Source organism: Oryzias melastigma, linkage group LG5 (assembly GCF_002922805.2).
Source record: "Oryzias melastigma strain HK-1 linkage group LG5, ASM292280v2, whole genome shotgun sequence".
NCBI lineage: Eukaryota > Metazoa > Chordata > Actinopteri > Beloniformes > Adrianichthyidae > Oryzias > Oryzias melastigma.
The window spans coordinates 1400919-1423415 of NC_050516.1; the positions used below are offsets into that span (position 1 = coordinate 1400919).

Below are 22497 nucleotides of genomic sequence, written 5' to 3' on the forward strand. Positions count from 1 at the left end.
AAAAAAAAAAAAAAAACTTGCCAGGTTTGAAACTCATCCTCCTTTATAATGACACACATCTAAAAGAACTCGATAGTTCTAGTTTATGTTTTTTAAGCTCAAAACCACTGTTATAGTGATTCTTTATGTCTATTTTTGCATTATCTCTTTAAATAATCACATTTTTATCATTGTTTTTTTCCCCCAGCTTCCATTTTAAAGAAGTTGAACTAAAAGCACACTGCTTCATATTAGGACAGACCAGTGTTTTGCTGTCAGTTGTTATGGTTTTAGTTGGTTGTGCTTAATTTTGTGTTTTTTTATTGCCAGAAGTTTTTATCAGTGGTTATTTGAGGTAATTTTTGTTTATTGCGAAAAGAAGTGAATTGATACAGAATGAACTGGTGTTTCTGCAGGAAGGGCCGATTGTCCTGAACAGGAAGAAGAAGCAGGGCTCCCGCAGCTGCAGAGACTTCAACTGCGACTTTGAGTTTGTGGAAACAGACCATCCGAGCCGCGATGAAGACTGGGCCATGGCAGACGTGATGTCCCAGCTCAAGAAGAAGGTAGCTGATGTGGCAGAGCAGAGAACCGGAACATTCTCAGTGTTGTACGCTGACGCCTGTTCTCTTTCTGTAGAGAACCATGACGACTCTGGACCAGAAAATAGAGAAAATCCGAAAGAAGAGGAAAGCTGAGGTGAGTCCAGATTGAAAACAATCGCTTTGTTATTTCTAAATGTGTCTGTAAAAGCTTTATTAACTGTTATAGCTTTATTATAAAATTAACTTTGAAAGTTCAGATAAAAACTTACCTTTAAGCACACAGAAATAGTTTGGGAAAGGAGAGATGTATTTATAATTTGAAATCTTGATGAAGGAAAATGAAATAAAAGACAGTTGAAGAGAGAAGACGTAACAGTTTAAAGATAACCTTCAGATGCTTGTAAAGTTATAATGCATTATTGTTTTACATCTGTGTTTTGATTGTTGATTTAAAGTTAATGAAATATTTTTTAACTGTTTTTGTTTGAGGAAATTGTGGCGGACAATAGAAGTTTCCTTCTTTTCCCTCCCGTTTGTTTAAAAGTTGTTTTCCTGAGCGTCATTTTTTATTGTTCTGGAAATTAATAACATAAATCTAAAAAGTGAATGTTTCTGAGGAAAAGTTTGTTTCAATCTGCAGGACAAGCAGAGTCACAAAGAAGAAAATCCTTCAGCTCCTGAGGAGGTGGAAGAGGAGAAGGAGGAGGAGGAAGAGAAACCAATAGCAGAAGAGGACGAGGAGGATGATGATGATGATGAAGATGATGATGATGATGATGAGTTTGGTTCCAGTGATGAGGAAGTTCTGACTAAATCAGGTGGGTGTATTAAAGGATTTGTAGTGAAGAATTGTTCTGAAAAAAGAGCAGAACATTTGTGAGCTGCTCAGGTGGTTACTCTACAACGGCATCAGAATCAGAGTCCTCCCCTGTATAATCAGACATAAAATCATCTGAAAAGAGCAGAACTTTTGAGGTTCTGTGGAGATTTTACCTGCTGGAAACCTCTAAGTGAGTTTTCTCTTTGTGCCAGACACCCTGAGAGAAAAAGGCCGACGAGGAAAGAAGAGAAAGGCAGCAGAGGAGGTGAGGAGGAGGAGTTTGTGCTTCCAGCTCTGGTTCCAGGCTCATATTTAACAGTTTTATGATTTTGTTCAGGCTCCTGAGTCGTTCCATGAAGATGCGTCTCAGTTCGATGATCAGCTGACCTTTGATGACATGAACCTGTCCAGACCCATCCTGAAGGTGAAGCCCGTCTGGGTCAAACGGGGATGTGGGGGTTCAGGTGTAGTCCGCTCACCTTCCTGCTCTGGTTCTTGTGTTCTGACAGGCTATCACGGCTTTGGGCTTCAAACAACCCACTCCCATCCAGAAGGCCTGTGTTCCGGTGGGCCTGCTGGGCAGAGACTTGTGCGCCTGTGCTGCGACTGGGACAGGTACCGGAGCTGCTGGTTGGTGGTGCCGGGTCTGGCAGGTGTAACCCGTCTGTTCTTGTCTGCAGGAAAGACGGCAGCCTTCATGTTACCTGTGCTGGAGCGTCTGATCTACAAGCCCAGAACCTCCCAAGTGACCCGAGTCCTGGTTTTAGTTCCTACCAGGGAGCTGGGGATCCAGGTGCACTCGGTGGCCCGGCAGCTGGCCCAGTTCACCTCCATCACCACCTGCTTGGCTGTCGGTGAGGAGACTTCCCGTCATGCTGGTGGTTCTGGTTCTGCACGGTCTGGTTCTTATCTATTTCCTGTCTCCAGGGGGTTTGGACCTGAAGTCTCAAGAAGCAGCATTGAGGGCGGGGCCAGATGTCCTGATAGCAACTCCCGGTCGACTCATTGATCACCTTCACAACACGCCAAACTTTGAACTGAGTCACATTGAGATCCTGATTCTGGACGAGGCGGACAGGTAAACATTTCTGTCTTTCTTTGTACATGAGGAGACGCTCACCTGTGGGTTCTGTGGCTCCTCTCAGGATGCTGGACGAGTACTTCGAAGAACAGATGAAGGAGATCATCCGCCTGTGCTCCTACAACCGACAGACCATGCTGTTCTCCGCCACCATGACAGAGGAGGTACGCTGGTGGGCGGGGTCACATTTCATATGTGAAGGGCTGATGGTGGCAGACGTTCCTACGGGAATGGAAAACTTTGTCCCAAAAGAAACAGGAACACAGACAGGTGGATTTGATTCTGTGTGATTCAGACATTTGCAGTCTTGAAGTGAATTTAAACGGCACATTGTCATGTTTCACTGTAATTTAGTGAAAGTAGAAAACAGTAGAATTTGAGAAGTCAGGAGATGTTTTCAGATGACTGGACAGCTTCAAATAAGGTTATGTGAACAGAAGTTGGAGTTTTCATCTGCAAAGAAGTTAAGAAATCTTAGAAATACGAATCAAACCACTTCAGCTCCTAAAGTACGTTCATTTAGCATCTTTACAAAAGCAACAACATAAGTTTGATTTTTTTCATAGCTGGTAATAAATAAAAAGGTGGTAAAGGAAGAAAACATCAATTGTACGGTTTGTTTCACATACAACTATTTTTAATGTTGGTTTGAACGGAAACAGAGCGAATAAACCTGGATTAGATGTCTAATAAGTTTTATCTTCCTATAAATTTCCAGTTAAATACATTTATATTGTTTTCAAACTGACCAATCACACAGTACTGTTGAGAAGTTTATGAATCATTTATTGTTGTTCTTGTCCTGTTGGACCTCCATTTATCAAACACATTAATGATCAGGTGACTGTGAACGAACTGAATGTTCCCGAACGAAAAATCAAACCCACCCCATGACACGTGCATCCATGACATGTGCGTGTCACGGACAGGGTGGTCCGGTTACCAGGTCATCACACATCGACGCCTGGTTTGGGATCCACGTCACCTCCCCGACTCTTCATCCCCCGGTGCACCTACTATTTGGAGGGTCAGGGGTCCGCAGCCCTCGGGACTCTGGACGCAGCGAACCGGGCTCGGACGCCGTACTAGACACGAACTGGCGGGCTCAGACCCGGCACCGGTGCTGGATTAGGATGTTGGTGCGCTCTGTGTCCTGGCCACCTCCAATTCTTTTACAGGAACGCCGCTCTGAAGCGTTCCGGCTTACTTTCACCCGCTGCCTGTGACTTGTATGCTAGCTCCTGACTCGTCATATGGCTACTATGTCCAACTGCCACTCGCCTGATATCTGGCTATGGGCCCTTTGACTCGTTTGCCACCTCGTCATGTGACTTGTATGTCCAACAGTGACTTGCTACATGTCTTGTGACTTGTTTGACACCCTTTGCCTCGTCTGCACAGGTCAAAGATCTTGCTGCCGTGTCGTTGAAACAGCCAGTCAGGATTTTTGTGAACAGCAACACAGACGTGGCGCCGTTCCTGCGGCAGGAGTTTATCCGGATCCGACCGCACAGAGAAGGAGACCGAGAGGCCGTGGTGGCGGGTAGGACCCAGTTCTGCGTGCCGATTGGCTGAACTGTTGGTGGTGTGGCTCTCCTCAGACGGTTACTCTTTGCGCCTCAGCTCTCCTGACCCGGACCTTCCAGGACCACGTGATGGTGTTCACGCAGACGAGGAAACAGGCGCACAGACTGCACATCCTGCTAGGCTTGATGGGCCTGAAAGTCGGAGAATTGCACGGAGAACTAAGTCAAAATCAGAGACTGGAAAACCTGAGGTGCTCATAGAGCGAGACAAATGTAGAGAATCAGATTCCAGGGAGTGTCTTCATTGCTCTCTTGTTCTTCAGGCGTTTCAAAGATGAACAGATTGACATCTTGGTGGCCACAGACGTAGCAGCTCGAGGTCTGGACATCGATGGGGTGAAGACGGTGAGTTGTGCTGCTGTGAAGCTGCTGGTTCTTCAGTCTTTTTTAAGACACATTTTTATGGTTTTGTTCTGTATGATTCAAGTGTCCTTTATTACCCCTGCTAGGTCATAAACTTCACTATGCCATCCACCGTCAAGCACTACGTCCACCGCGTAGGCCGCACGGCAAGGGCCGGCCGCTCCGGCCGCTCTGTGTCTTTGGTTGGCGAGTCAGAGCGGAAGATTCTAAAAGAAGTGGTGAAGTCGGCTAAAAACACTGTGAAGGCTCGAGTCCTGCCGCCAGGTACGCTTACACACCTCAAACGTGAATGAGCACGAGAGGGACGAGCTGAAGCTTTAGAGCTCCAGGCGTTGAAAATATCTCCAGCCGTAGCGAGTCATCTGTTTCTGTGTCGCAGACGTTGTCCTGAAGTTCAGAGATCTGATCTGCAAACTGGAGAAAGACGTGGAGGCTGTGGTGAGGCTGGAAAAGGAAGAACGAGAGCTGGCTGCTTCTGAAGCTAAGGTACGTCAGTGTGACATCTGCTCAGATTTGGGATGTTTTCAAGCCCAAAGAGAATCTTGTGTTTTTGACAGAAGCTCAAATGGCTTATTTTCAAAATAAAAGATGCTCTGTGCCAAACAGGATCATCTCAGTGCAGCTCTGGACCTCTAGTAACCAATGTTGTGCAGCATAAGATAATGTGTGCTTTTAACTCATAAAAGATCAAAGTTTTTACCAAAGTTTTTCTTTGCATTGGAAGTGTTGAGCAAATAAGACGTCTTCAGGTCAACAAGGATGTAAAAACCTACATAGTTAATCATCTATGTGCACCTCAGGCATCAATAGATTATTTATTTATTTATTTCCTCTTTTTCTCCTCTTTGTCCTCAGTAGTCTTACACTGCTGGGTTTTGTTATTTTAGTTTGGGGTTGGTAGTCTTTGTTTGTAGGCTTTGTTTATTTGTTTTCTTTAGGTTGTTTTGGTTAGGCAGTCATTAGGGAGCTGCTGACTCCGACGGTCGACATGACTGGGTCAGCAGTCTCCCTGACTTAGTTTATGTTTGCCAAGGAGCCTCCAAGGAGAGATAAAAGAGCCACAAGTGACTCTGGAGCTGCAGGTTGCAGACTCCTGGTCTATGTAAATACTCATGTGCACTTCAGGCTTCTGTGTTCAAAACTCAAATGTCACCATCCAAGTTTTTAAGTCAATTTTTGAGCTGTACGTACAAAACACGCATCTATTGAATACACATTGAAAGTTAAACCAGTTGAACTTTGACCAATCAAGTACTCAGATTTGGTATTGAATTATTTTCCACCATAAACTACAAATAAATTCTTTAAAAATCAGACAATGTTTTTGTTTTCTCATTTTATCTCTTATAGTTGATGATGAAACTACAGGCCTCTCTCATTTGCACATTTGGTGACTGACTAAATCCTTTTTTGCCTCACTGTAGCGTGACACAAAGACTTGCTCTGACGTGAATGTTGTCTGTGTGTCTCTGCAGCTCAGTGTGGCACAGAAGCGTCTGGATGGCTCCGCTTCTACCTCCGAGTCTCAGCGAGTTTGGTTTCAGACTCAGCAAGAGAGGAAGCAGAGTCGTGGTGAGTACCTGAGTTCTGCCTGTGTGGTTCTCTGCAGGCTGTGTAACTGCTGCTGCTGTTTCAGTGTCAAAGGCTCTGCAGGAGTTCGACTTCGCCCTGAGAGGGAAGAAGAAGAGAGAGAAGTTTGTAAAGGACGCCAAGAAGAAAGAACTTTCTGTAAGATCCAGCAACAGTTAACCGTCTGTTCAACATTATAGCGCGTGCTCAGTCTGGTTTTCCTACCTGTGATGTCACAGTCTGAGGAGCGCGCTCAGTTCGAGATCCTGAAGGCGCAGATGTTTGCTGAACGAGCTGCAAAGAGGGAGAGGCGGCCGAAGAGGGCCAGAGCGATGGCCGAAGAGGAGGCTCCAGTAAAAGGTAAAGGTACAAACGTCCAGTACAAGAGACACCTGTATATAACACACACCTGAGTAACCTGCACTTGTGTAGCACCCAATCAGAAGACAGGAGGAGGAGGAGGGAAGAAGTCGGTGTTTGATAAGGAGCTGACAAACACAAGCAGGAAGGCTTTGAAGCAGTACAGAGCTGGGTGAGTGACCGCACACCTGTCTGTCTGCCTGTCTGTCTGTGTGAGCACCTGTCTCATACCCACCTGTGTTATTACAGACCATCATTTGCAGACAGGAAGCGCCTTGGGCTGGACAGGAAGCGTGCCAGCAATTCCCGGTGAGTTTTGCCTCTTTTTGTTTTTCCTTCTTCATGAAGCCAAATAATCAAATCTACCGCGGGAATGTTTCTAACTTTTTAAAATGTCACAGCACTTTTCCTGAAACTCAAAAATGCAAATGTTGCAGTTCCTAAAATGACCACTAAAAGCTGATGGCAGTAGTAAGCTACTTCCCAAAGTTTCTCTTTACACCAAACGTTCAAAGGGAAGTCAAAACTTAAAAAAAAGGGTTTTGCTTTGATTTCTATTCATGACATTTGGGTTGGAGTGAGTTGAATAGAAAAAGAAAAATAGATGTCTGTGATTTAGTTTTTTAAAATCAATTTATAAAAACATTTTAAATACTGTATAGTGTATAATATCCAAAATTGTTTTGAAAATCCCGCTAAAACTTAAAAGATTAAAATGTATTTATTAAGTTTTGTGAGATTCTGTGACGTCTCAGTGAAGAATTGATCCGTTTGTTCCACAGGTTCAACAAGAAGAAGAAGAAGTGAGGAGAATCTTTCACCAAACTGTTTTTTTTGTTCTTTATCAACATTTAAATAAAGTTGTCTTTCTGAATCGTTTTCTTCTTCTTTAAGGCATTTATAAGCCAAATATTTAATGTAATCAGCATCATCTCCATCTGAATCTGTCAATCAAAGGCAGTCATGTTTTTGAATTAAGTCAAATTAGTTTGCTAACACCTGTATCAGCAGATTACTCAGGGGTCAGCAGAAATATCATGTCCTTTTTGTTTAAGCCTCCTGCAGCCTCAGTGGTAACAGGTCAGGAACTTGGAACATTTTTATTAAAATCTGCATTTTTATTTAATTAAATGGTAAATAGTGTATACTTAGATAGAGCTTTACTAACTTCGTAGAAGTGTTTTACTGTCATAGTCCCAATCCCCCGTTCATATTCATACACTTGCTTGTTCTTGCTAATCCTAATTTTTTTTCTGATATTTTTGTTTTAGCGCAAGTTAAGTTATAAAGTGACCAATCAGATGCCTCAATAAAAGTTTGAAGCGTTTGATTGGCAGATTCTCCTCAGCCTGCTTTCAGTGGAAGGGGTGTGGTCTTCTAACATCCCTCTGCTGATTGGAGAAAGTGGTTGCTATAGAAATGTAGACTCAAACCGATACGGACCAAAAATGACTTATTGAGGACGTCTGGTTCCAACATGGCGACGGACATATCCTGGAACAAAGGTGACTGAATTGACTTCATTTGGTTGGAACCAGAAGTAAGTCTATGGGTGAGCTCTCACTCATTCTGTCCAGTTTTCTATATACAGTCAATGTCTGACCAGTGATGCAATGAAGATTTGCAGAAACTCAGATCTCTGGACAACTTTCATGTTTAAAGACTTTCCACATCAGTTTCAGGAGAGAAGAAGCTTTAGCCAAATAAAGGATCAACTGTTGAGCAAATATGCTCCCACTCCTATTTAAATGTTGAATAGAACATTACAGAAAAACATTCTTGTATATTAGTTAATAATTGTAATTTTTATAAATGAGCTGTACTGGAATAAAGCAGAACCAAACATTCAAGAAATCCATTTAGAATCTGTGACGGTTTTATTGAAATCTGAGTAAAGAAACAGTGAACAGTTATTCCTGGCTTCTCATTTCGTTTTTGTTTTTTTAAAGTTGCATGCTGGAGGCTGGACCCACACCACCAGAACCGCTCACACCTGCAGAGAGTCCGGGTTCAGCCTGTTACATTAGACAAGAACAAGAAACATCTCCAACCATCATTCATCTGCAGTGTTTTCTTTCATCCGTGATTGTTGTGAAGCTGATATTTGTGTGCGTGCGCTCTAGAAACAACAAAGTGGCGACACAAGCGAGGACATGAGTAAATAAAGACACAAGCTGCTTCTCAGGAACACAGTCAGTGAGAGGGGACGAGACTGAGTGCATCTGGGTCGGAGATGATGTGCATCTCAGAAGTTCAGCAGTCTTTGGGTTGTAGGTGATGTGAAGTTTCAATGGTTGTAAGGATGAATATGTTCCCTCCTGGAGCAGCATCGTTGTTGCTGGTTTATTGAGCGTATCTCTTAAATGTTCTGGCTTTAGTTTCCATTGGAGCATCTGGAGAAACCAGATAAATCTCAGACTCTAATGTCTCTTTTTGGGCTCAAAATGTAATGAACCACATTAGTTAATATTTCCCAGCGATTTTATATCTAACCTTTGAGATGCAGCATCAACAAATGAACAAAAATCCCTTTGAGAGACACAGAAGATCAGGTTGGATCTTGATGGACACATCTCACCTGTCTTTATTCCTGTGAATACAGTTCCCCTTTTGTTCTGTTATGCATCTCTACAGTAAAGAGAACTTATTTAGGCACACTTGTTCAACTTTTCGCTAACACAGATTTCTAATCAGCCAATCATATGCAGCAACGTCATTTATTTAGGCAAACCAAGGATCAGAATTGGGAAGAAATGTGATTCAAGTGACTTTGAATGACAGGCTGGTCTGAGTATTTTAGAAAATTCCTGATCTAGTGGGATTTTCACCTACAATTATCTCTAGTGTTCATAGAGAATGGCCAGAACAAGAGAAAATATCCAGTGAGTGGCAGCTGTGTGGGAAGAAATGCCTTCCTGATACTAGAGATCAGAGAACGGCTGTCACTCCTGTCAGCGTCTTCAGTGAACGTCTGATCATGAAAACCAGTGCTGACCCTTTGTGATGAACATTTACAGAAACCCGTGTTTGAGAATCAAACCAGTTCAGTGAGAGACCGAGTAGCTGCTGCACCCCCCCCCCACCCTAAATGAGAGGTCCTGAAACCGTTCAGGCCGGTTTGCAGCTCGATAACCAATCAGATGCTTGAATTCCACCGCTTCCTGTTGCCCCGGTGCTGTTAGACAATTCATGTGGATGATAAGTGCAGAATGCATGCAACAATATAGCAATCGTAGAGGGGAGGGGCTTGATGAATATGTCTGTGTTTGTGCTTTAAAGATAAGGTTCTGGGGCCGGGTCTCAATCCTCGACAGGAAATACTAAAAAAAAAGAAAAAAAAACCTCTGGTGCCATGGCGCCTTCCCATCATGCCGTCTGTTTAAAAGCATCTGTGCACTAAGATCGAGTTCTGCCTCAATGGTGGTAGAACTCGATCCCCCCTCAGTGGTGATTTTAAAATCAGTGATTGTGTGTTCAGAAGTTCTGGGTCTCATTGGTAGACAAAGGTGGTTCTGCTGGTTCCCCTATTGATCTACTTGGTGCTGGTCCAGGCCCGATCCGAGTGTGGAGAGGGAGCGCACAGCTCAGAATCGGAGTCTGACTCTCCTTCTGCGATATAGGAGCGGATGTTGGTACACCGGGCGGCGCCGCCCCCCACCGGGCGCTCTCCCAGATTGTTGGAGGAGTAGAAGCTGTTGTTCAGGAAGTCCAGGTTCTCTCTGGACTGGGAGATGGAGAAGCCGCTGAAGGAGCGCTCCAGCTCCTCGTGGTCCACCGATGGGATGGAGATGGAAGCATCACTATCAGGCTTCCCCTCTTCCCCTCCTGCTCCTGGTCCGCTCCCGTTGGTGCCCTCCCCTCTCCGCTCTGGTCTCTCTGACCCGCCTCGCTCTCCTGGACCGTGCCGGTTGGATCGGTGGCTTCCGTGTCTTTCTCCAGCAGGGGGAGGGGGCAGTCGAACCAGTGAGGCGTCCCCCACTGGACTCGGAGTGTTACCGTGGCTGCAGTTTGGAGGGGGAGGGCCCTGCTGGTGGAGCTGAGAGCTGATTGGCTGCCAGGAGGTGGAAGGTGGGCAGGTTGGAGCTGTGTAGTTTCTGTGTCCGGTGGAACTGGTGGAGCGCACCATCTTTGTCATGAACAGAGTCCTGTCCATGGGGTCACCAGGTAACACCCTGCAGAGAATGTAAACAAAGAACTACAAGTGAACAACTATCAGTGTACATGCAACATTTATTCAGTAAAAAAAGAAGCAAATTTATGAGTTTCCTCAAACAACACAGAAAAATGGCTGGAGCCTCCACTCTGCCACACACATCGACTGGAACTGCAGCTGCATGTGCAGTTTGAATGTCACTTAATATTATCAGAAAGGATACTTTATTTTTAATTTGTTCATTTTTCTATTTCTTGTCATCTGTCTGATTAAATTAATGCCAGTTTGTGACTGTTTTAGTCTTTTTATCTGCTAAAAAATAGAGTGATAACAGAGTTGACGGTAGCAAGTCAAGTGCAGCCTTCCAGATATGCTTTAACATTGTTTAGCATTTTTTCTGTGTCTAAACTCAGGAATTTGAGGAGACTTGTCACTGGCAGGGATCGTCATCGTGACAAACAGAAATTTAAAACTGAAGAAAGAAAAGGAAGACTTCTACAAACAGGTTATTCATGTGTTTCTTCAGAAGAGCGACACACGGACTTCATTTATAAGTAAAAGTAAGTCAATAATAATAAAGATGTTTGTGGTTTTTTCTCTTTGTAAACAGAAGAAAAATGTTGAAATGAAATTTTAAACAACACACTTTAACTGTTGTCAACCAAATGGTGAATACGATACTCTGTGGGGTTCATATGTTTGTAAATCTGATGACATTAGTATGGAAGCAGTTTTGACTCATAATTTAAAATAAAAGTCAGTACTGGAAATGCCATTTCTTTTTCACATTTCCACAATGCTTTCACTAAAGCAGAGGAGGAGGAGCATTGACATCATCATTGTGCGCCTTTGGAATTGCTAACTCCAAACTCAAACAGATTTATGAGAGACTTATTGCGCAGCAGAATGTGAAAACGAAAAGGCAATCTTCATTGGCTTTGTCACGTTGATATTAATCATCCTTAATAGCCTGAATCTATTAATATTTGATCTTAAGTCCTGAACCGGATGTTTAATTCATGTAGAGAAAATGGTATGGTCGAGTCGGGGTGGGATTATATAAGTTCGCTTCCTTCCACTCCCCTTCAAGCAATCTACTTGTGATTCATTATGTGATATGTTATTTCATGTATTATGACCTGATTGCTTGAAAAAAACAATTTCATTCATTCATTCACTTTAATTCTGTCACAGAATGAGCGATGTTGAAGAAGAAAATGAAAAAGCCGGATTCCAGGTACATTTCAGGTACATTTTGAAAACAAAAAAGCATTTCTGTTAATCCATTGTAATTTTCAAATTTGATATTTCTGATTTAATTTTGGTACAAATTTACCAAAGCACTTTTGGAAAATTGAATATCAAATGCCATTTTCTTCATAATTTTAATTATGTCACAGAATGAGCGGTGTTGAAGAAGAAAATGAAAAAGCCGTTCTGAGAATTGCTTTTTAATTTAATTTAAGAGACAAGTAATGCAGGTACATTGTGAAAACGAAAAAGCATTTCTGTGTATTCATTTTAATTTTCAAATTTAATATTTCTAATTGAATTTTGGTACAAAATTACTAAAGAACTTTTTTGAAAATGAACTGTGAAAGGCTATTTTCTTTATCATTTTAACTACGTTCCAGAATGAGAGGTGTTGAAGAAGAAAAAGGAAAAGACTTTGTCAAAATTGCTTTTTAATTTCATTTAAGAGACAAATGATGCAGGTACAATGTGAAAATGAAATAGCATTTCTAGTATTGACTTTAATTTTAAATTACGAGTAATAAATGCTTCCATACATCAGTGTCTCACCAGCTGTTATTTCAAACAAAACCTGCGATCTTCATATCAAAAGTATATTGCTTTACGTCTGCACCACTATATGTGTGAGAAACTAAATCCCGCTATACTCTGGCATCCAGTTTTGTTTTACTGAAGAAATTGTACTTTTTTTTCCCTACAAATGTAACATGGAAATGCTCCGGCCAAATTGAAAGCAGCTGTAACCTCTCACTGTTCTGCTTAAAGAAGAACACACAGTTCCTCTCCAGAGCTGTGTGTTGCTCGATCAGCCCATAACTCAAAAAGCTGAGATAGCCACCTTCCATGTCCGGCCCAGACTGACTCAGCAGCTCAGATGCCTTTCACGCTGGAAGAGGCATGAAACCGGGCTGTCACTTTTCTCCTGTAGTCAAACTGCTTACAGAGACTAAAGCTCCGTGAGCAGAGTGTGACTTCGTCATCCCACTCATAGAGTGGCGCTTTGTGCCTCTGGGTGCTGTCTCCTCATGAGCTATTATCAGAACACATTCCTGCCTGATTCATCCTGTATTTCTTTTGTTCTTCTGCAGGATTTTGAGGTTTCGGTCGTCTTGACACAGATTGGCTTTAGTAGACACTATTGTCTTTACAGTGAAAGGGAAGGAACAAAACTGTTGGCATTGCAAACATATGGTAAGAGGACACACTCACTGCAGGATTTTGGAGATGGACTGGCTTTTCTCCAGATGATCCACTGGGCTGTGGTAGGGTGGGGCCGGGTCAGGCTCCTTAGATCCAAAGTAGGCATCAGTTTCCGCCTGAGGGATTCCCATTCGCTGGATGTAGATGTTTACCAGGAAGTCCAGCTTCCTCTCCATAGACAGGACCTGAGGCAGAGAGAATTGGCCTTTGCTTGAACAGGTATTACATCAAAAACATTCAATGTATTCTGCTATGTTCTTGTTAAAAGACCGTATTTAACCTTCTTGGAATATTTTGGACAGAACCGAATAGCATGAAGCAATTGATTTTCTTGTTTCTTGTCTGTTGGGTAGCACCTTGAGACAACCCTAGTTGAGAACTGAATGAAACTACATGTTATTTCATCACACTGCCCTTGTGTGTTGTTTAAAATTCACTGTATTATATGGGTGGGAATCTTGAGACAGCTCACGATTTGATTCGATTACAATTCAGGAGGAAATGATCCGATTATGAAACAATTATCAATGGAGCTTTCAGGCATTATGTGAGAATGGAGGACATGAGACAGTCTTCAGTTATTAAATGAACAGTTATTGTGAAGTATGATTTCTGTGGTGGTTGAAATCCAAGCGTCCCACATTAAATTCACTCTTAATTACTCATTAAGAGGTCTTGATATGAAGCACATTTTGATAATAAGTCAATTGATAGTTCACGTTTTGCATATATTTATATATTTTTGACCCAGCAGATTTGGTCATTTTCAGTCGATTGTTTTTTGTGACACAGTGGTAAGTATTCCAATCACTCGATCAAAAAAATACATATATCAAGACAGTCATGACATTTTGTTCTCTACAAATGTATGTAAACGTTTGACCAAACTGTATATAATTTTGATCCAACAGAGCTTGCACGCCAAATAACTTTTATCCAAAGCCAGATGGCGGAGAACAGTTTGATACGATCTGCAAGGTGTTTGATTTCTCTTCAAAAAGTGTCGGAGTGAAAACAACCTCAGTTTAGTTCTGCTTGTCCCTTTTACTTTAAATTATATAATTTTTTGATTATGAATTATTCAAAATTCATGAAAGAATTCAGATTGTTGGGGAGCATTGACCAACAATATCCTGAAAATAGCAGATATAGTAAAGTAAAGAGTCCACCTATACGTCTGCTGCCAGTCACGGAATGCTGCACCTAATGCACAAGTTATCATTTATCTAATTTGTACAAGAACAGATATTAATAAATGAATTCCAAATATTAGTTTTTTATAAATCACTGACAGTGGTTGATCTTAAAGCGTCACACTATTTGCTCCAAATCTGTAAACTTTACCTGCTTTTCAACCTTTCCCAGCCGTCCCATCATGCTCGGGTCCTCAGGTAACTCCTCAGTAGCTCCTTTAGGTCGATCCTTGTCTGCTGCGATCGGTGTTCCTCGTCCAACAATCTGATCCACCCTGCCGATCAGGAGATCGTCAGCGCAACATTTGAAAGCTGCAGATTTGACAGCCAACACGAGAGATCGAGAGTTTTACCGGGCCTGGAGGTTCTTAATGCGCGCCAGCATGTCCAGGTGTCCGGCTGAATACTGCTCAATCACATCCATGACATCGTAGGGACGAAGGCTCTCCTTAAACTTCCTCTTGGAAACCATGAAGCGCATGATGCTGACGAAAGAAACAAAACTATCAGTTACTGCACATGGAGCTGATTCAGCCGCAGAGGTTACAGTGTGAGGATCAGGACCAGCCCGGGTCTCAGCTGTGGTCGCCGGGCCAAATAACAGGAAAGACAGGGTTCTATTCCAGAAAACAGGTTTAACCAATGTAACCCGACAGTCACTATGGAACTATGTGTCCATCATGTGGAAAATGCCACAAAAATATGTAAAAAAAAACAGTTTTCATTGTACTGGAGCTTTAATTATTTAGATGCAAACCAAGACTCACTCAAATATATGAGAATATCATCACTATAACTCAATTCTAACTCACTGAAAACATTACAGATCATTTATTGGTTTACTTTTTATCAAAATACCTATTTACTTTGATGAATGGAGCTTCAGTTCTGCCCTCATGAATATCAGAGATTCTGAGATACTGTCGGACAATATGGATTATTTTACTAAATTGTCCTTTTTATTATTTCACATTCTCCTAAACCTAATATTCTAAGAAAAAACATCCTCACTAGAAAATAATGAGTCAATAATCCAATTCCTACTCATCCCATATTGTAAACTACATGAATAAGTAAATGAAATCTGAGGAAACAGAGTTAATAAACCTTTGGTTCTCAGAGATGAATTGTCATGGTAAGTTTAAGGACTCTCAGATTTTGACTGATGCTTTAAGTTTCTTTTGAATTTTTTTATTAAACTTGTTTTTTGGAACAGAAGCTTCTGTGTTTGTGGATGTGGCTTCAAAGCAAAGAAGGAAGAATATTCCTGTTTGGAATAAACAAAGGACTGATATCAAAGTTTACTGGAAGGGTTTATTTTCCTAGTTATCCAAAGATGAAGGACTGCTAAACCAGCAGAGGCGGGATATCTCTCACTTTTTGCAAGTTTAAAAGTTTCAGGTTCAAACATGGTGTGCAGAAACAGATGAGCAAAATCCCATCACACGAATGCGTCTTAAAAGCCTCGTTTCCACGGAACGGAGAATTCTAATCATCCAGAGGAGGTGTTTATTATGGATTAAACTGTCAAATTCTGAATAGCGACGCGCTCTCGCACTTTAGCTGATGCAGGAAGCACAGAGTGACAGAGCGACAGTCCTCAGGAAAACTTTGCAGTCTATCGTTCCGGTAGGGGGACCGTACTCTTACCAGACCGGACCGTACCGGACCCCTCAGTGGAAACGAGGTTTTAGAGGCCATTTCAAGTCCAGATAAGTGGACCGTTTGAGACCTGAAATTCCAGACAGCACGGAGGAACACCACTGCGCAGTTCAGAGAGGAAGAACGGGAGCGAGAATCCAAAGTGGGAAGAAGAGCTTCACTAACACGTGAGCACAGGGGGGAATGACGGAAAGAATGGAGCTAACTGAAACTGGGTTTCTCTGCTCTTACCCAACAGCCGATGATGACCTTTGACCCTGGGGTGAGCACAAATAAAAAGTAAGTAATAAAAAAAGTGAATTAAAACCCATGAGTGCATAAAAAAATGTGCAAATAAAGAGTGAGCAAAGCGATGAGCGGTCGGCAGGTGAGACGTGCGAGTCCCTCACTGGTGGCCCGTACCAAATGGCTCTGATGGTGACCTTTATCCCTGGGGTCAGGTCCTGCGGGACAAACTCGCAGTGGCAGCTCTTGTTGTCATCCGCCATGTCTTCTCCTGGCAGGCTGGCCTCTGAAACAATAGGTGGCACATGACAGGATGTAACGTCCAGCAGCCTGGGAGCACAGCTGAAGCAGCCTGCAGGTCCCTGGCAGACCTCATCACATGACAGGAAGTTCTAACCACATGTGCTTATGTTCCACTGTAGCGCCCCTATTGATCCCAATATTTACCCCTATTGATCATAGGCGCCTAGTTAAGTTTAGGTTCTAACTCGGGCCAGACTACCAGTATGAATGGAATCCAATGTTCTGAAGAACCTTTGGGTGTTTGTGTGTGTTTGTGCACGCTCTGACCTGGGGAGTTCTTCTGTCTGAACTCTTCGTCCTGCATCTCTATCAGCACTACGAGAGGAAAAGAAGAGGCAACACCTTCATTAGAGGACCATCCAATCAGAACAGCTCAAATCAGTTCTGATTGTTGTTCGCTGAGAGCTGACCTGTGGCTTCCTGTCCGGACTTCCTCAACCTCTTCTCCTTTTTAGGAAAAGAAGCACTTGTCTGTGAGCCCCCACCTCCCAACCCCCACCCCTACTCCTGATTCTGAGCAGTGTTGCCAGATTTGGCGAGTTTGTGAGCAAAAAATGTTTGATGCAGATGGAAATAATTTAGCGAGGTTTTTTTTTTTAGTTAAATAAACTTTTTGGGTGTCTTTTCTGTGGAGTCTGGCGGTGTTTAGATTACTTTTCAGCTCGAAAACCATGACTTTATCTGGCAACGCTGATTCTGAGTATACCTTCTGATCTGATCTTATCACTAAGTTTGATTAGCACCAAAGTTTGTTTTCTGAGTCAGTTCGCTTGTAAACTCACGGTAGATAGAAGGATCTCTGTTCATCAAAGTAACTTTGATGCCTTTCACTACAAACTAAATGCAGACAAACTATCTGACCAACTAATAACAGGAAGTGACATAATTAATATAAACTATAGTAGAAAAAAGTCAAAACCCACAGTATGAATCTGTTCAAGACTGTCAAAAAAAGAAAAATGTGAAGTTGAGCAGTTTTCATATTACAAATCTCTGATGGCTACGTGTTTCTCATGAGGTTTAAGAAAATAATTCAGATGAACTATAACAGCTAAAATAACAGGAGCCAAATAGGTGAAAACATAGAGGTGAAACTTCTCAGCCAAAAATAATTGTTTCTATAGTGCAAGTTGTAAACTGACCAATCAGATGCCTCGATAAAAGTAGGTGGTGCTGCTGGCCCCCATGTCCAACGTTTGAAGTGTTTCAACATGACTGGAGTGATCGCCATGGAATTTTGACTCAGACCAACTTATTCCAATTTCTGGTTCCAACATGGCGATGTCGGAAGTGCGAAAAAACGGGAACTAAATTGACTTCATTTGGTTGGAGCTGGAATCCTATTCTATGGGTCCAGTTCTCATCAATGGAGTTAATCCATCAATATGGGGTACAGAAGACATTCATACTCATCAATTTTAAGCAGACTATTGGAGTAAACAAACTCTGGATCAAACCAAACACCAGGAGGGATGTGGTTGCAGGCAAGATGGCGCCCAAACACAACACTAAACTCATCATTAGCCGGAAGCAGAAATCTCACAGCTGTAGCCGGAAGCTGAATTTGCGTATCTATACTACAAGATTCTTGACTGTAGCTTGACCCAAACCCGGTTTCGGTCTAGGGAAAGCCCAAAAAAATAACCTGTTGTTCCAAATCCAAAGGTGTTGATGTGACCACTGATCTAAGTGTGAATGAATGTGAAGGAATCCCTTTAAATTACAGTGTAAAGTCAGATCCAGTCTAATTATTCAAAGCTGAAAGATGAATAATGTTTGTAGATTTATCTGGCGGCTTCTTGGAAGGAGTTTTAAATGAATGAATAAGCAATGAATGCTTTATGTTTAGATGCATTGAGTTGTCAGCTATTTGGTAACTTGTTTTATAGTGACCGTGTGTCTCTGAGCTCTTTATTCTACATAATGAAACTCCACTGACATCAAACCCTGGAAACTCAGCTTCACTGATAATTTGACTTTGAGTCGCCAAAAGGTTCAAAATTTCTTTGTTTTTGACACTAATCTGGAAATAAAGCTTCAAAAAATGCTCCATGTCTTTTATGTTCGAGCTCTGATAAACAGACAACTTTGATTCTTTTCTCGTAAATTTAGGGCTTTTTTTTCTCAGAAATTTACGAGATTTAAAGAATAAATTCACAAAATAAGAACCGAATAAATAAAAAAAAGTCATAAATTTAACCTACGTCTTCTTAAATATATCTTGTAATTTAACAGTTACAACTTTTTCCGCATAAAATTACAGGATTCAAAGTCATCATTTAATTTGTTAGCTCACCCTAAAACTCTGTCGTTAAAACTGACAGTTGTTTTTTTATAGGATGGGTCGGATTTTTGTATTTAAAAAAAACTATTTCTTCTAAATTGATGTAACAATGAAAGTGACCTTTTCCTGCTGTGAGCTGGTTTGCTCCGACATCGCGCTCCATTCCTAAAAATGGGGCTATCCTTGGAAAAGTCGGGCTGGCGTGAATCCTGTGAACAAACTTACATCCAGCTTTGCTCCGCCCCCTGGCGTCCAGGTGAATAAATGCCTCCCATTGTAGACCACATAACCCAAACATTACATGTCAATATGACTAAACTATTTAACTAAAGTTTAATTGACAAGAAAACTGATTATCATTAAAATGTAATTTTGAAAAAAAATGTTTTGTTTACTAAAATTAGTTTTTTTAAATATGTTTTGTTCATCTTAAAGGTCGTGCAGAAGTATCCAGTTGCCTAAAACACAAGTGCTTTAGTTTTCTACAAAGAAAAAGTCTTGCCCAGAGGAAAGGATGTGGTCTTTTTTACCCTCTGAGTTCTGCCGAGACGCTGCCCCTCGGATCCTGAAGGCTTGTCTGGTTCTGCTGCGCTCTCCAAAGCTCCAGCTCTTCGGAACCTTACTGGGACTCTCCTCCAGACTGGGCTCCATGCTGGGGGACCTTCGTAAGGCCTGGACCCCTCCTGGAGTTCCAGGGGCTCCAGGCAGTCCCGGACCAACACCTCCTCCTGGGGTGACACCGGCACCAACCGCAGGGACCCCTTAAAATTAGATTTGGGGTTTTACTTTTCTCAAAAGTAAACTTTATCGTAGACATTTGAAGAGCAATTATCCTTCAGAAAAATGCAAAGGCAACTCATTGATCACTTTAGGACTATTTTATATTTTCAGTTCTGGTGCACACATGAAAGTAAAGTTAGGGGGTGTGTAGAGAATATTTTGATTAAATTCTAATTCCATTTTATTCTTATATGTAACATTTAATTGAACTCAGAGTGCTCACTTAATACATGTAGTTGAATGTATTCTCAGATACCTAAAAAGAAAAATCCTGCCCAACTAATAGAGTGTGACCCACAGCTGTAACCTGCAGATGACCTTTTTCAGGCTTAGGAACAGATGTCAAAGAGCATTCTCCTGTTTACCTTTCCCAAGCTAGAACGAATGAGAACAAGATACGGTCCCCAGCAGGAAGGCAGGATGTTGATTGAATGTAAACATTCCCAAATGGCCCCTTAGATTACATCCTCCTTAACCAGGGGTGTAAAACATAAGTACTAAAGCAGGAAGCAGATGCCTCTGAGATAATTAACAACCAAGGGGGTCAGAACATGTGATTTACAGCATTGTTTGGAGAAGGTTTGAGGTTTGACCAGTCCTATAAAAGGTTTGGGTCCCGTCAGCTCGGTGGAACACTCTGACAGTCTTCCCTACGCGCCACCGTGCACAGCGTGTATTTTTCTGAGTTCTGTTATTAAATACTTGTGTTTATCTTAAGATGTGTCTGCTCTTCCATCGGATTCAACATTTTTCCACAACAGGTGGGCAAATTGCAGCCTGTTAAATAATAAACTTAATAATAATAATAATAATAAATGCTATGTATATAGCACCTTTCAAGATAAAAACTGCAAAGTGCTTTACAGTGAAACCCAGATTGAATTTGAAATAACTGAATTTGGCCCGCCAAAATAAAAAAAAAAACATTTAGATTAACCGTATTAACGTTTAATTTTCCCTACAATTATGGTGGTACTCAACAAATAAATTGACCTTTGTCAAGGTGCCGAAAGTTATTCTGCATTCATGTGGTGCTAGAAGATTCTATGTTTTTCTGATGTTCATTTTCCAATTATTTCAACACCACATGAACACAACATTTTTCCATACAGCAAGACAAAAAAAAAAACCAGTTTTAAAATAAAAACTCCAAAATGTTCAGTTTTAAGTATATCTATTAATTTTCAATCACAATTAAAGTATGTATTTGTACAGTTTCCCTATAATTTATTTGTCCAATAAGGTGGATTATCGATTCTGTTCCTGGTCTGGCTCCTCTGTCAAATTGTAGAACCCTTTGATGCCCACGAGTCAAAATTTTTGCCTACATCTGATCTGTAACATATTCACATTCGTATTTATATAGTAAGTAATAAAATGCCACAAATTTTGAAATTATATCTGGCTCTCGTTCATCTAAACAAGCTTTGTTTCAGCTTTATATATAATATTGACACTTCAGGCTGAAGTGATATACTTAGTAGTTACGTCATTGAACTTTGGCTTTTTGCTTCTACACATGAAGGTGGAGAAACGGCTCTGAACACCATTTAGTGCACAGTTAGATCGGATGGGAGGGAAAAAAAGAGAGAGAACTTTGTTTTACGAACATCTCCTGAGTAGGAAAAGACCCTTTGACTCAGACAGAGCTTTACTCTGTGGTAAGGCTTCTAACAGACCCATTTTACAAGAGGATTGGCCCTCGCAATGGTGGCAATTTTGGTGAACGACAAAATCATGTTTAAAAAATAACTGGGAAGACTTTGACAATCGCTCTGGGACTTTAAACTTTGACTTATGACTCTTGAGTTTGAGTCCTTATGAATTGTCAGTTTTTACTACACGCCACCATTTGATAGGTCTATAGCAAAGTCCTAGAAAAGAGAGTATAGTCAAACCTCACATTCAGGAGCAGGCTGACGTGTATTTTGGAAAGACATTTGACTGGTACTCTGGGATACACTACTGTTGAGGGCCATTCAGACGAGCATATAGTGACGGCTGATTTTAAAAATGTTTCTATAGCGAGACTACTCAACCAGTTTAATTGGTCTATTTCTATTGTGGCCAAAACACAGCGACAAAGTTCCCACTTCACTGACAAATCTTCATTCCTATCTTTACGTATGAGCTGTGGGTCATGAATGAATGATTATAATCATGGATGCAAATGAAATCTTCCTTTCTAAGTTAACTGGAGTCTTCTTTAGAGGCTGAATGTAAAGCTTAAGTTTTTACGAGGTGCTTTGTTGGAGGACCAACTCCCCCACATCTAAAGGAGCCAGCCGTTTGGGGATCTGGTGAGAAAGGCAATGGGATGTCTTCCTATTTGAAGCATGTCCAACTGGAATGAGGCTCCTGACAGAGCCTGAACACCCTGGAGTAATTATAGCTTTCATCGGGCTGAGAAAAAGGTTTCATTTTTACAATAACATCTTCACATTTGTCATCTCCTTGGTGTCTTTTTGTTTTTTGATTTCAATTATTTCAATATTTTGGTAAAAACCCCAGCATCATTACCAACACTGTCCGTTTCAAACTCACCATGTTGTGGAGAACCTTTCCCTTTGGTTGCTGAATTTCGGGGAGATGAGAAGACCCTCTCCTTCAGGCTGACTTTCTGACTGCAGATTTACAAAGACAGAGGAAAGGTGTCAGAACTGGAGCCTAGTTGACAAAGTTTAATATGTAATGATTTCTTCTCAAATACCGTGACTAGTCTTGATCATACTGACTATATATAAAAGAAAGAACAGTCGGCTTCACCCACACAGAATTATGGTTCATTTTACTGAAACAAACGAATGCTCGTTTGCCCAGACCACCCAGAATATGAAGAGGAACCTACCAAACACAGAGAGGGAGGCATAACTGCGACCTTAGCTACAGGGGCCTACAATGATTTATGGTTTGATATTTGGCCTTTTGCTGCATGCAGATGTGTCATGAACTCACTGACAACAGGTTCAGGGCCTCTGCTGGTTTAAAAAAAAGATATAAGTCAAATAAATATGGCTTTTAAGAATACATTTAATCTAAATCTGCTAAATTTAGTGCCTCAAACTCAGACGACAGTTTTTCCAACACAACTTTATTACCAAAATAAGCCCATACAGAAAGAGACCAGTACAAAATTAGAA

The 22497-nt window shown here is 41.5% G+C and overlaps 2 protein-coding genes across 3 annotated transcripts in view; one reads left to right on the top strand and one right to left on the bottom strand.

The window, feature by feature from the left end:
- ddx27 (DEAD (Asp-Glu-Ala-Asp) box polypeptide 27) overlaps positions 1-7146 on the top strand; it is a 7425-nt gene extending 279 nt beyond the window's left edge. The window contains exons 2-21 of the mRNA XM_024271042.2: positions 396-545; positions 619-678; positions 1165-1342; positions 1557-1609; positions 1682-1768; positions 1854-1959; positions 2025-2198; positions 2272-2422; positions 2490-2589; positions 3827-3968; positions 4049-4202; positions 4275-4356; positions 4461-4638; positions 4754-4860; positions 5850-5946; positions 6011-6102; positions 6183-6303; positions 6376-6475; positions 6553-6612; positions 7086-7146. Of these exons, the coding sequence (XP_024126810.1) occupies positions 396-545; positions 619-678; positions 1165-1342; positions 1557-1609; positions 1682-1768; positions 1854-1959; positions 2025-2198; positions 2272-2422; positions 2490-2589; positions 3827-3968; positions 4049-4202; positions 4275-4356; positions 4461-4638; positions 4754-4860; positions 5850-5946; positions 6011-6102; positions 6183-6303; positions 6376-6475; positions 6553-6612; positions 7086-7110 (2217 nt within the window). The 3' untranslated portion in view covers positions 7111-7146. The remainder of the gene's footprint in view (positions 1-395; positions 546-618; positions 679-1164; positions 1343-1556; positions 1610-1681; positions 1769-1853; positions 1960-2024; positions 2199-2271; positions 2423-2489; positions 2590-3826; positions 3969-4048; positions 4203-4274; positions 4357-4460; positions 4639-4753; positions 4861-5849; positions 5947-6010; positions 6103-6182; positions 6304-6375; positions 6476-6552; positions 6613-7085) is intronic.
- A 1011-nt stretch (positions 7147-8157) lies between these two features.
- Positions 8158-22497, bottom strand: part of LOC112144932 (potassium voltage-gated channel subfamily KQT member 2) — a 34989-nt gene continuing 20649 nt past the window's right edge. Inside the window, exons 12-19 of one of the 2 annotated variants that reach the window (XM_024269828.2) lie at positions 21902-21981; positions 19108-19338; positions 16561-16608; positions 16168-16276; positions 14457-14588; positions 14255-14378; positions 12920-13095; positions 8158-10475 (exon numbers count right to left, since the gene is read on the bottom strand). In XM_024269828.2, coding sequence (XP_024125596.1) covers positions 9836-10475; positions 12920-13095; positions 14255-14378; positions 14457-14588; positions 16168-16276; positions 16561-16608; positions 19108-19338; positions 21902-21981 — 1540 coding nt within the window. In that variant the 3' untranslated portion in view covers positions 8158-9835. The remainder of the gene's footprint in view (positions 10476-12919; positions 13096-14254; positions 14379-14456; positions 14589-16167; positions 16277-16560; positions 16609-19107; positions 19339-21901; positions 21982-22497) is intronic. The other variant, XM_024269829.1, reaches the window with a different exon arrangement.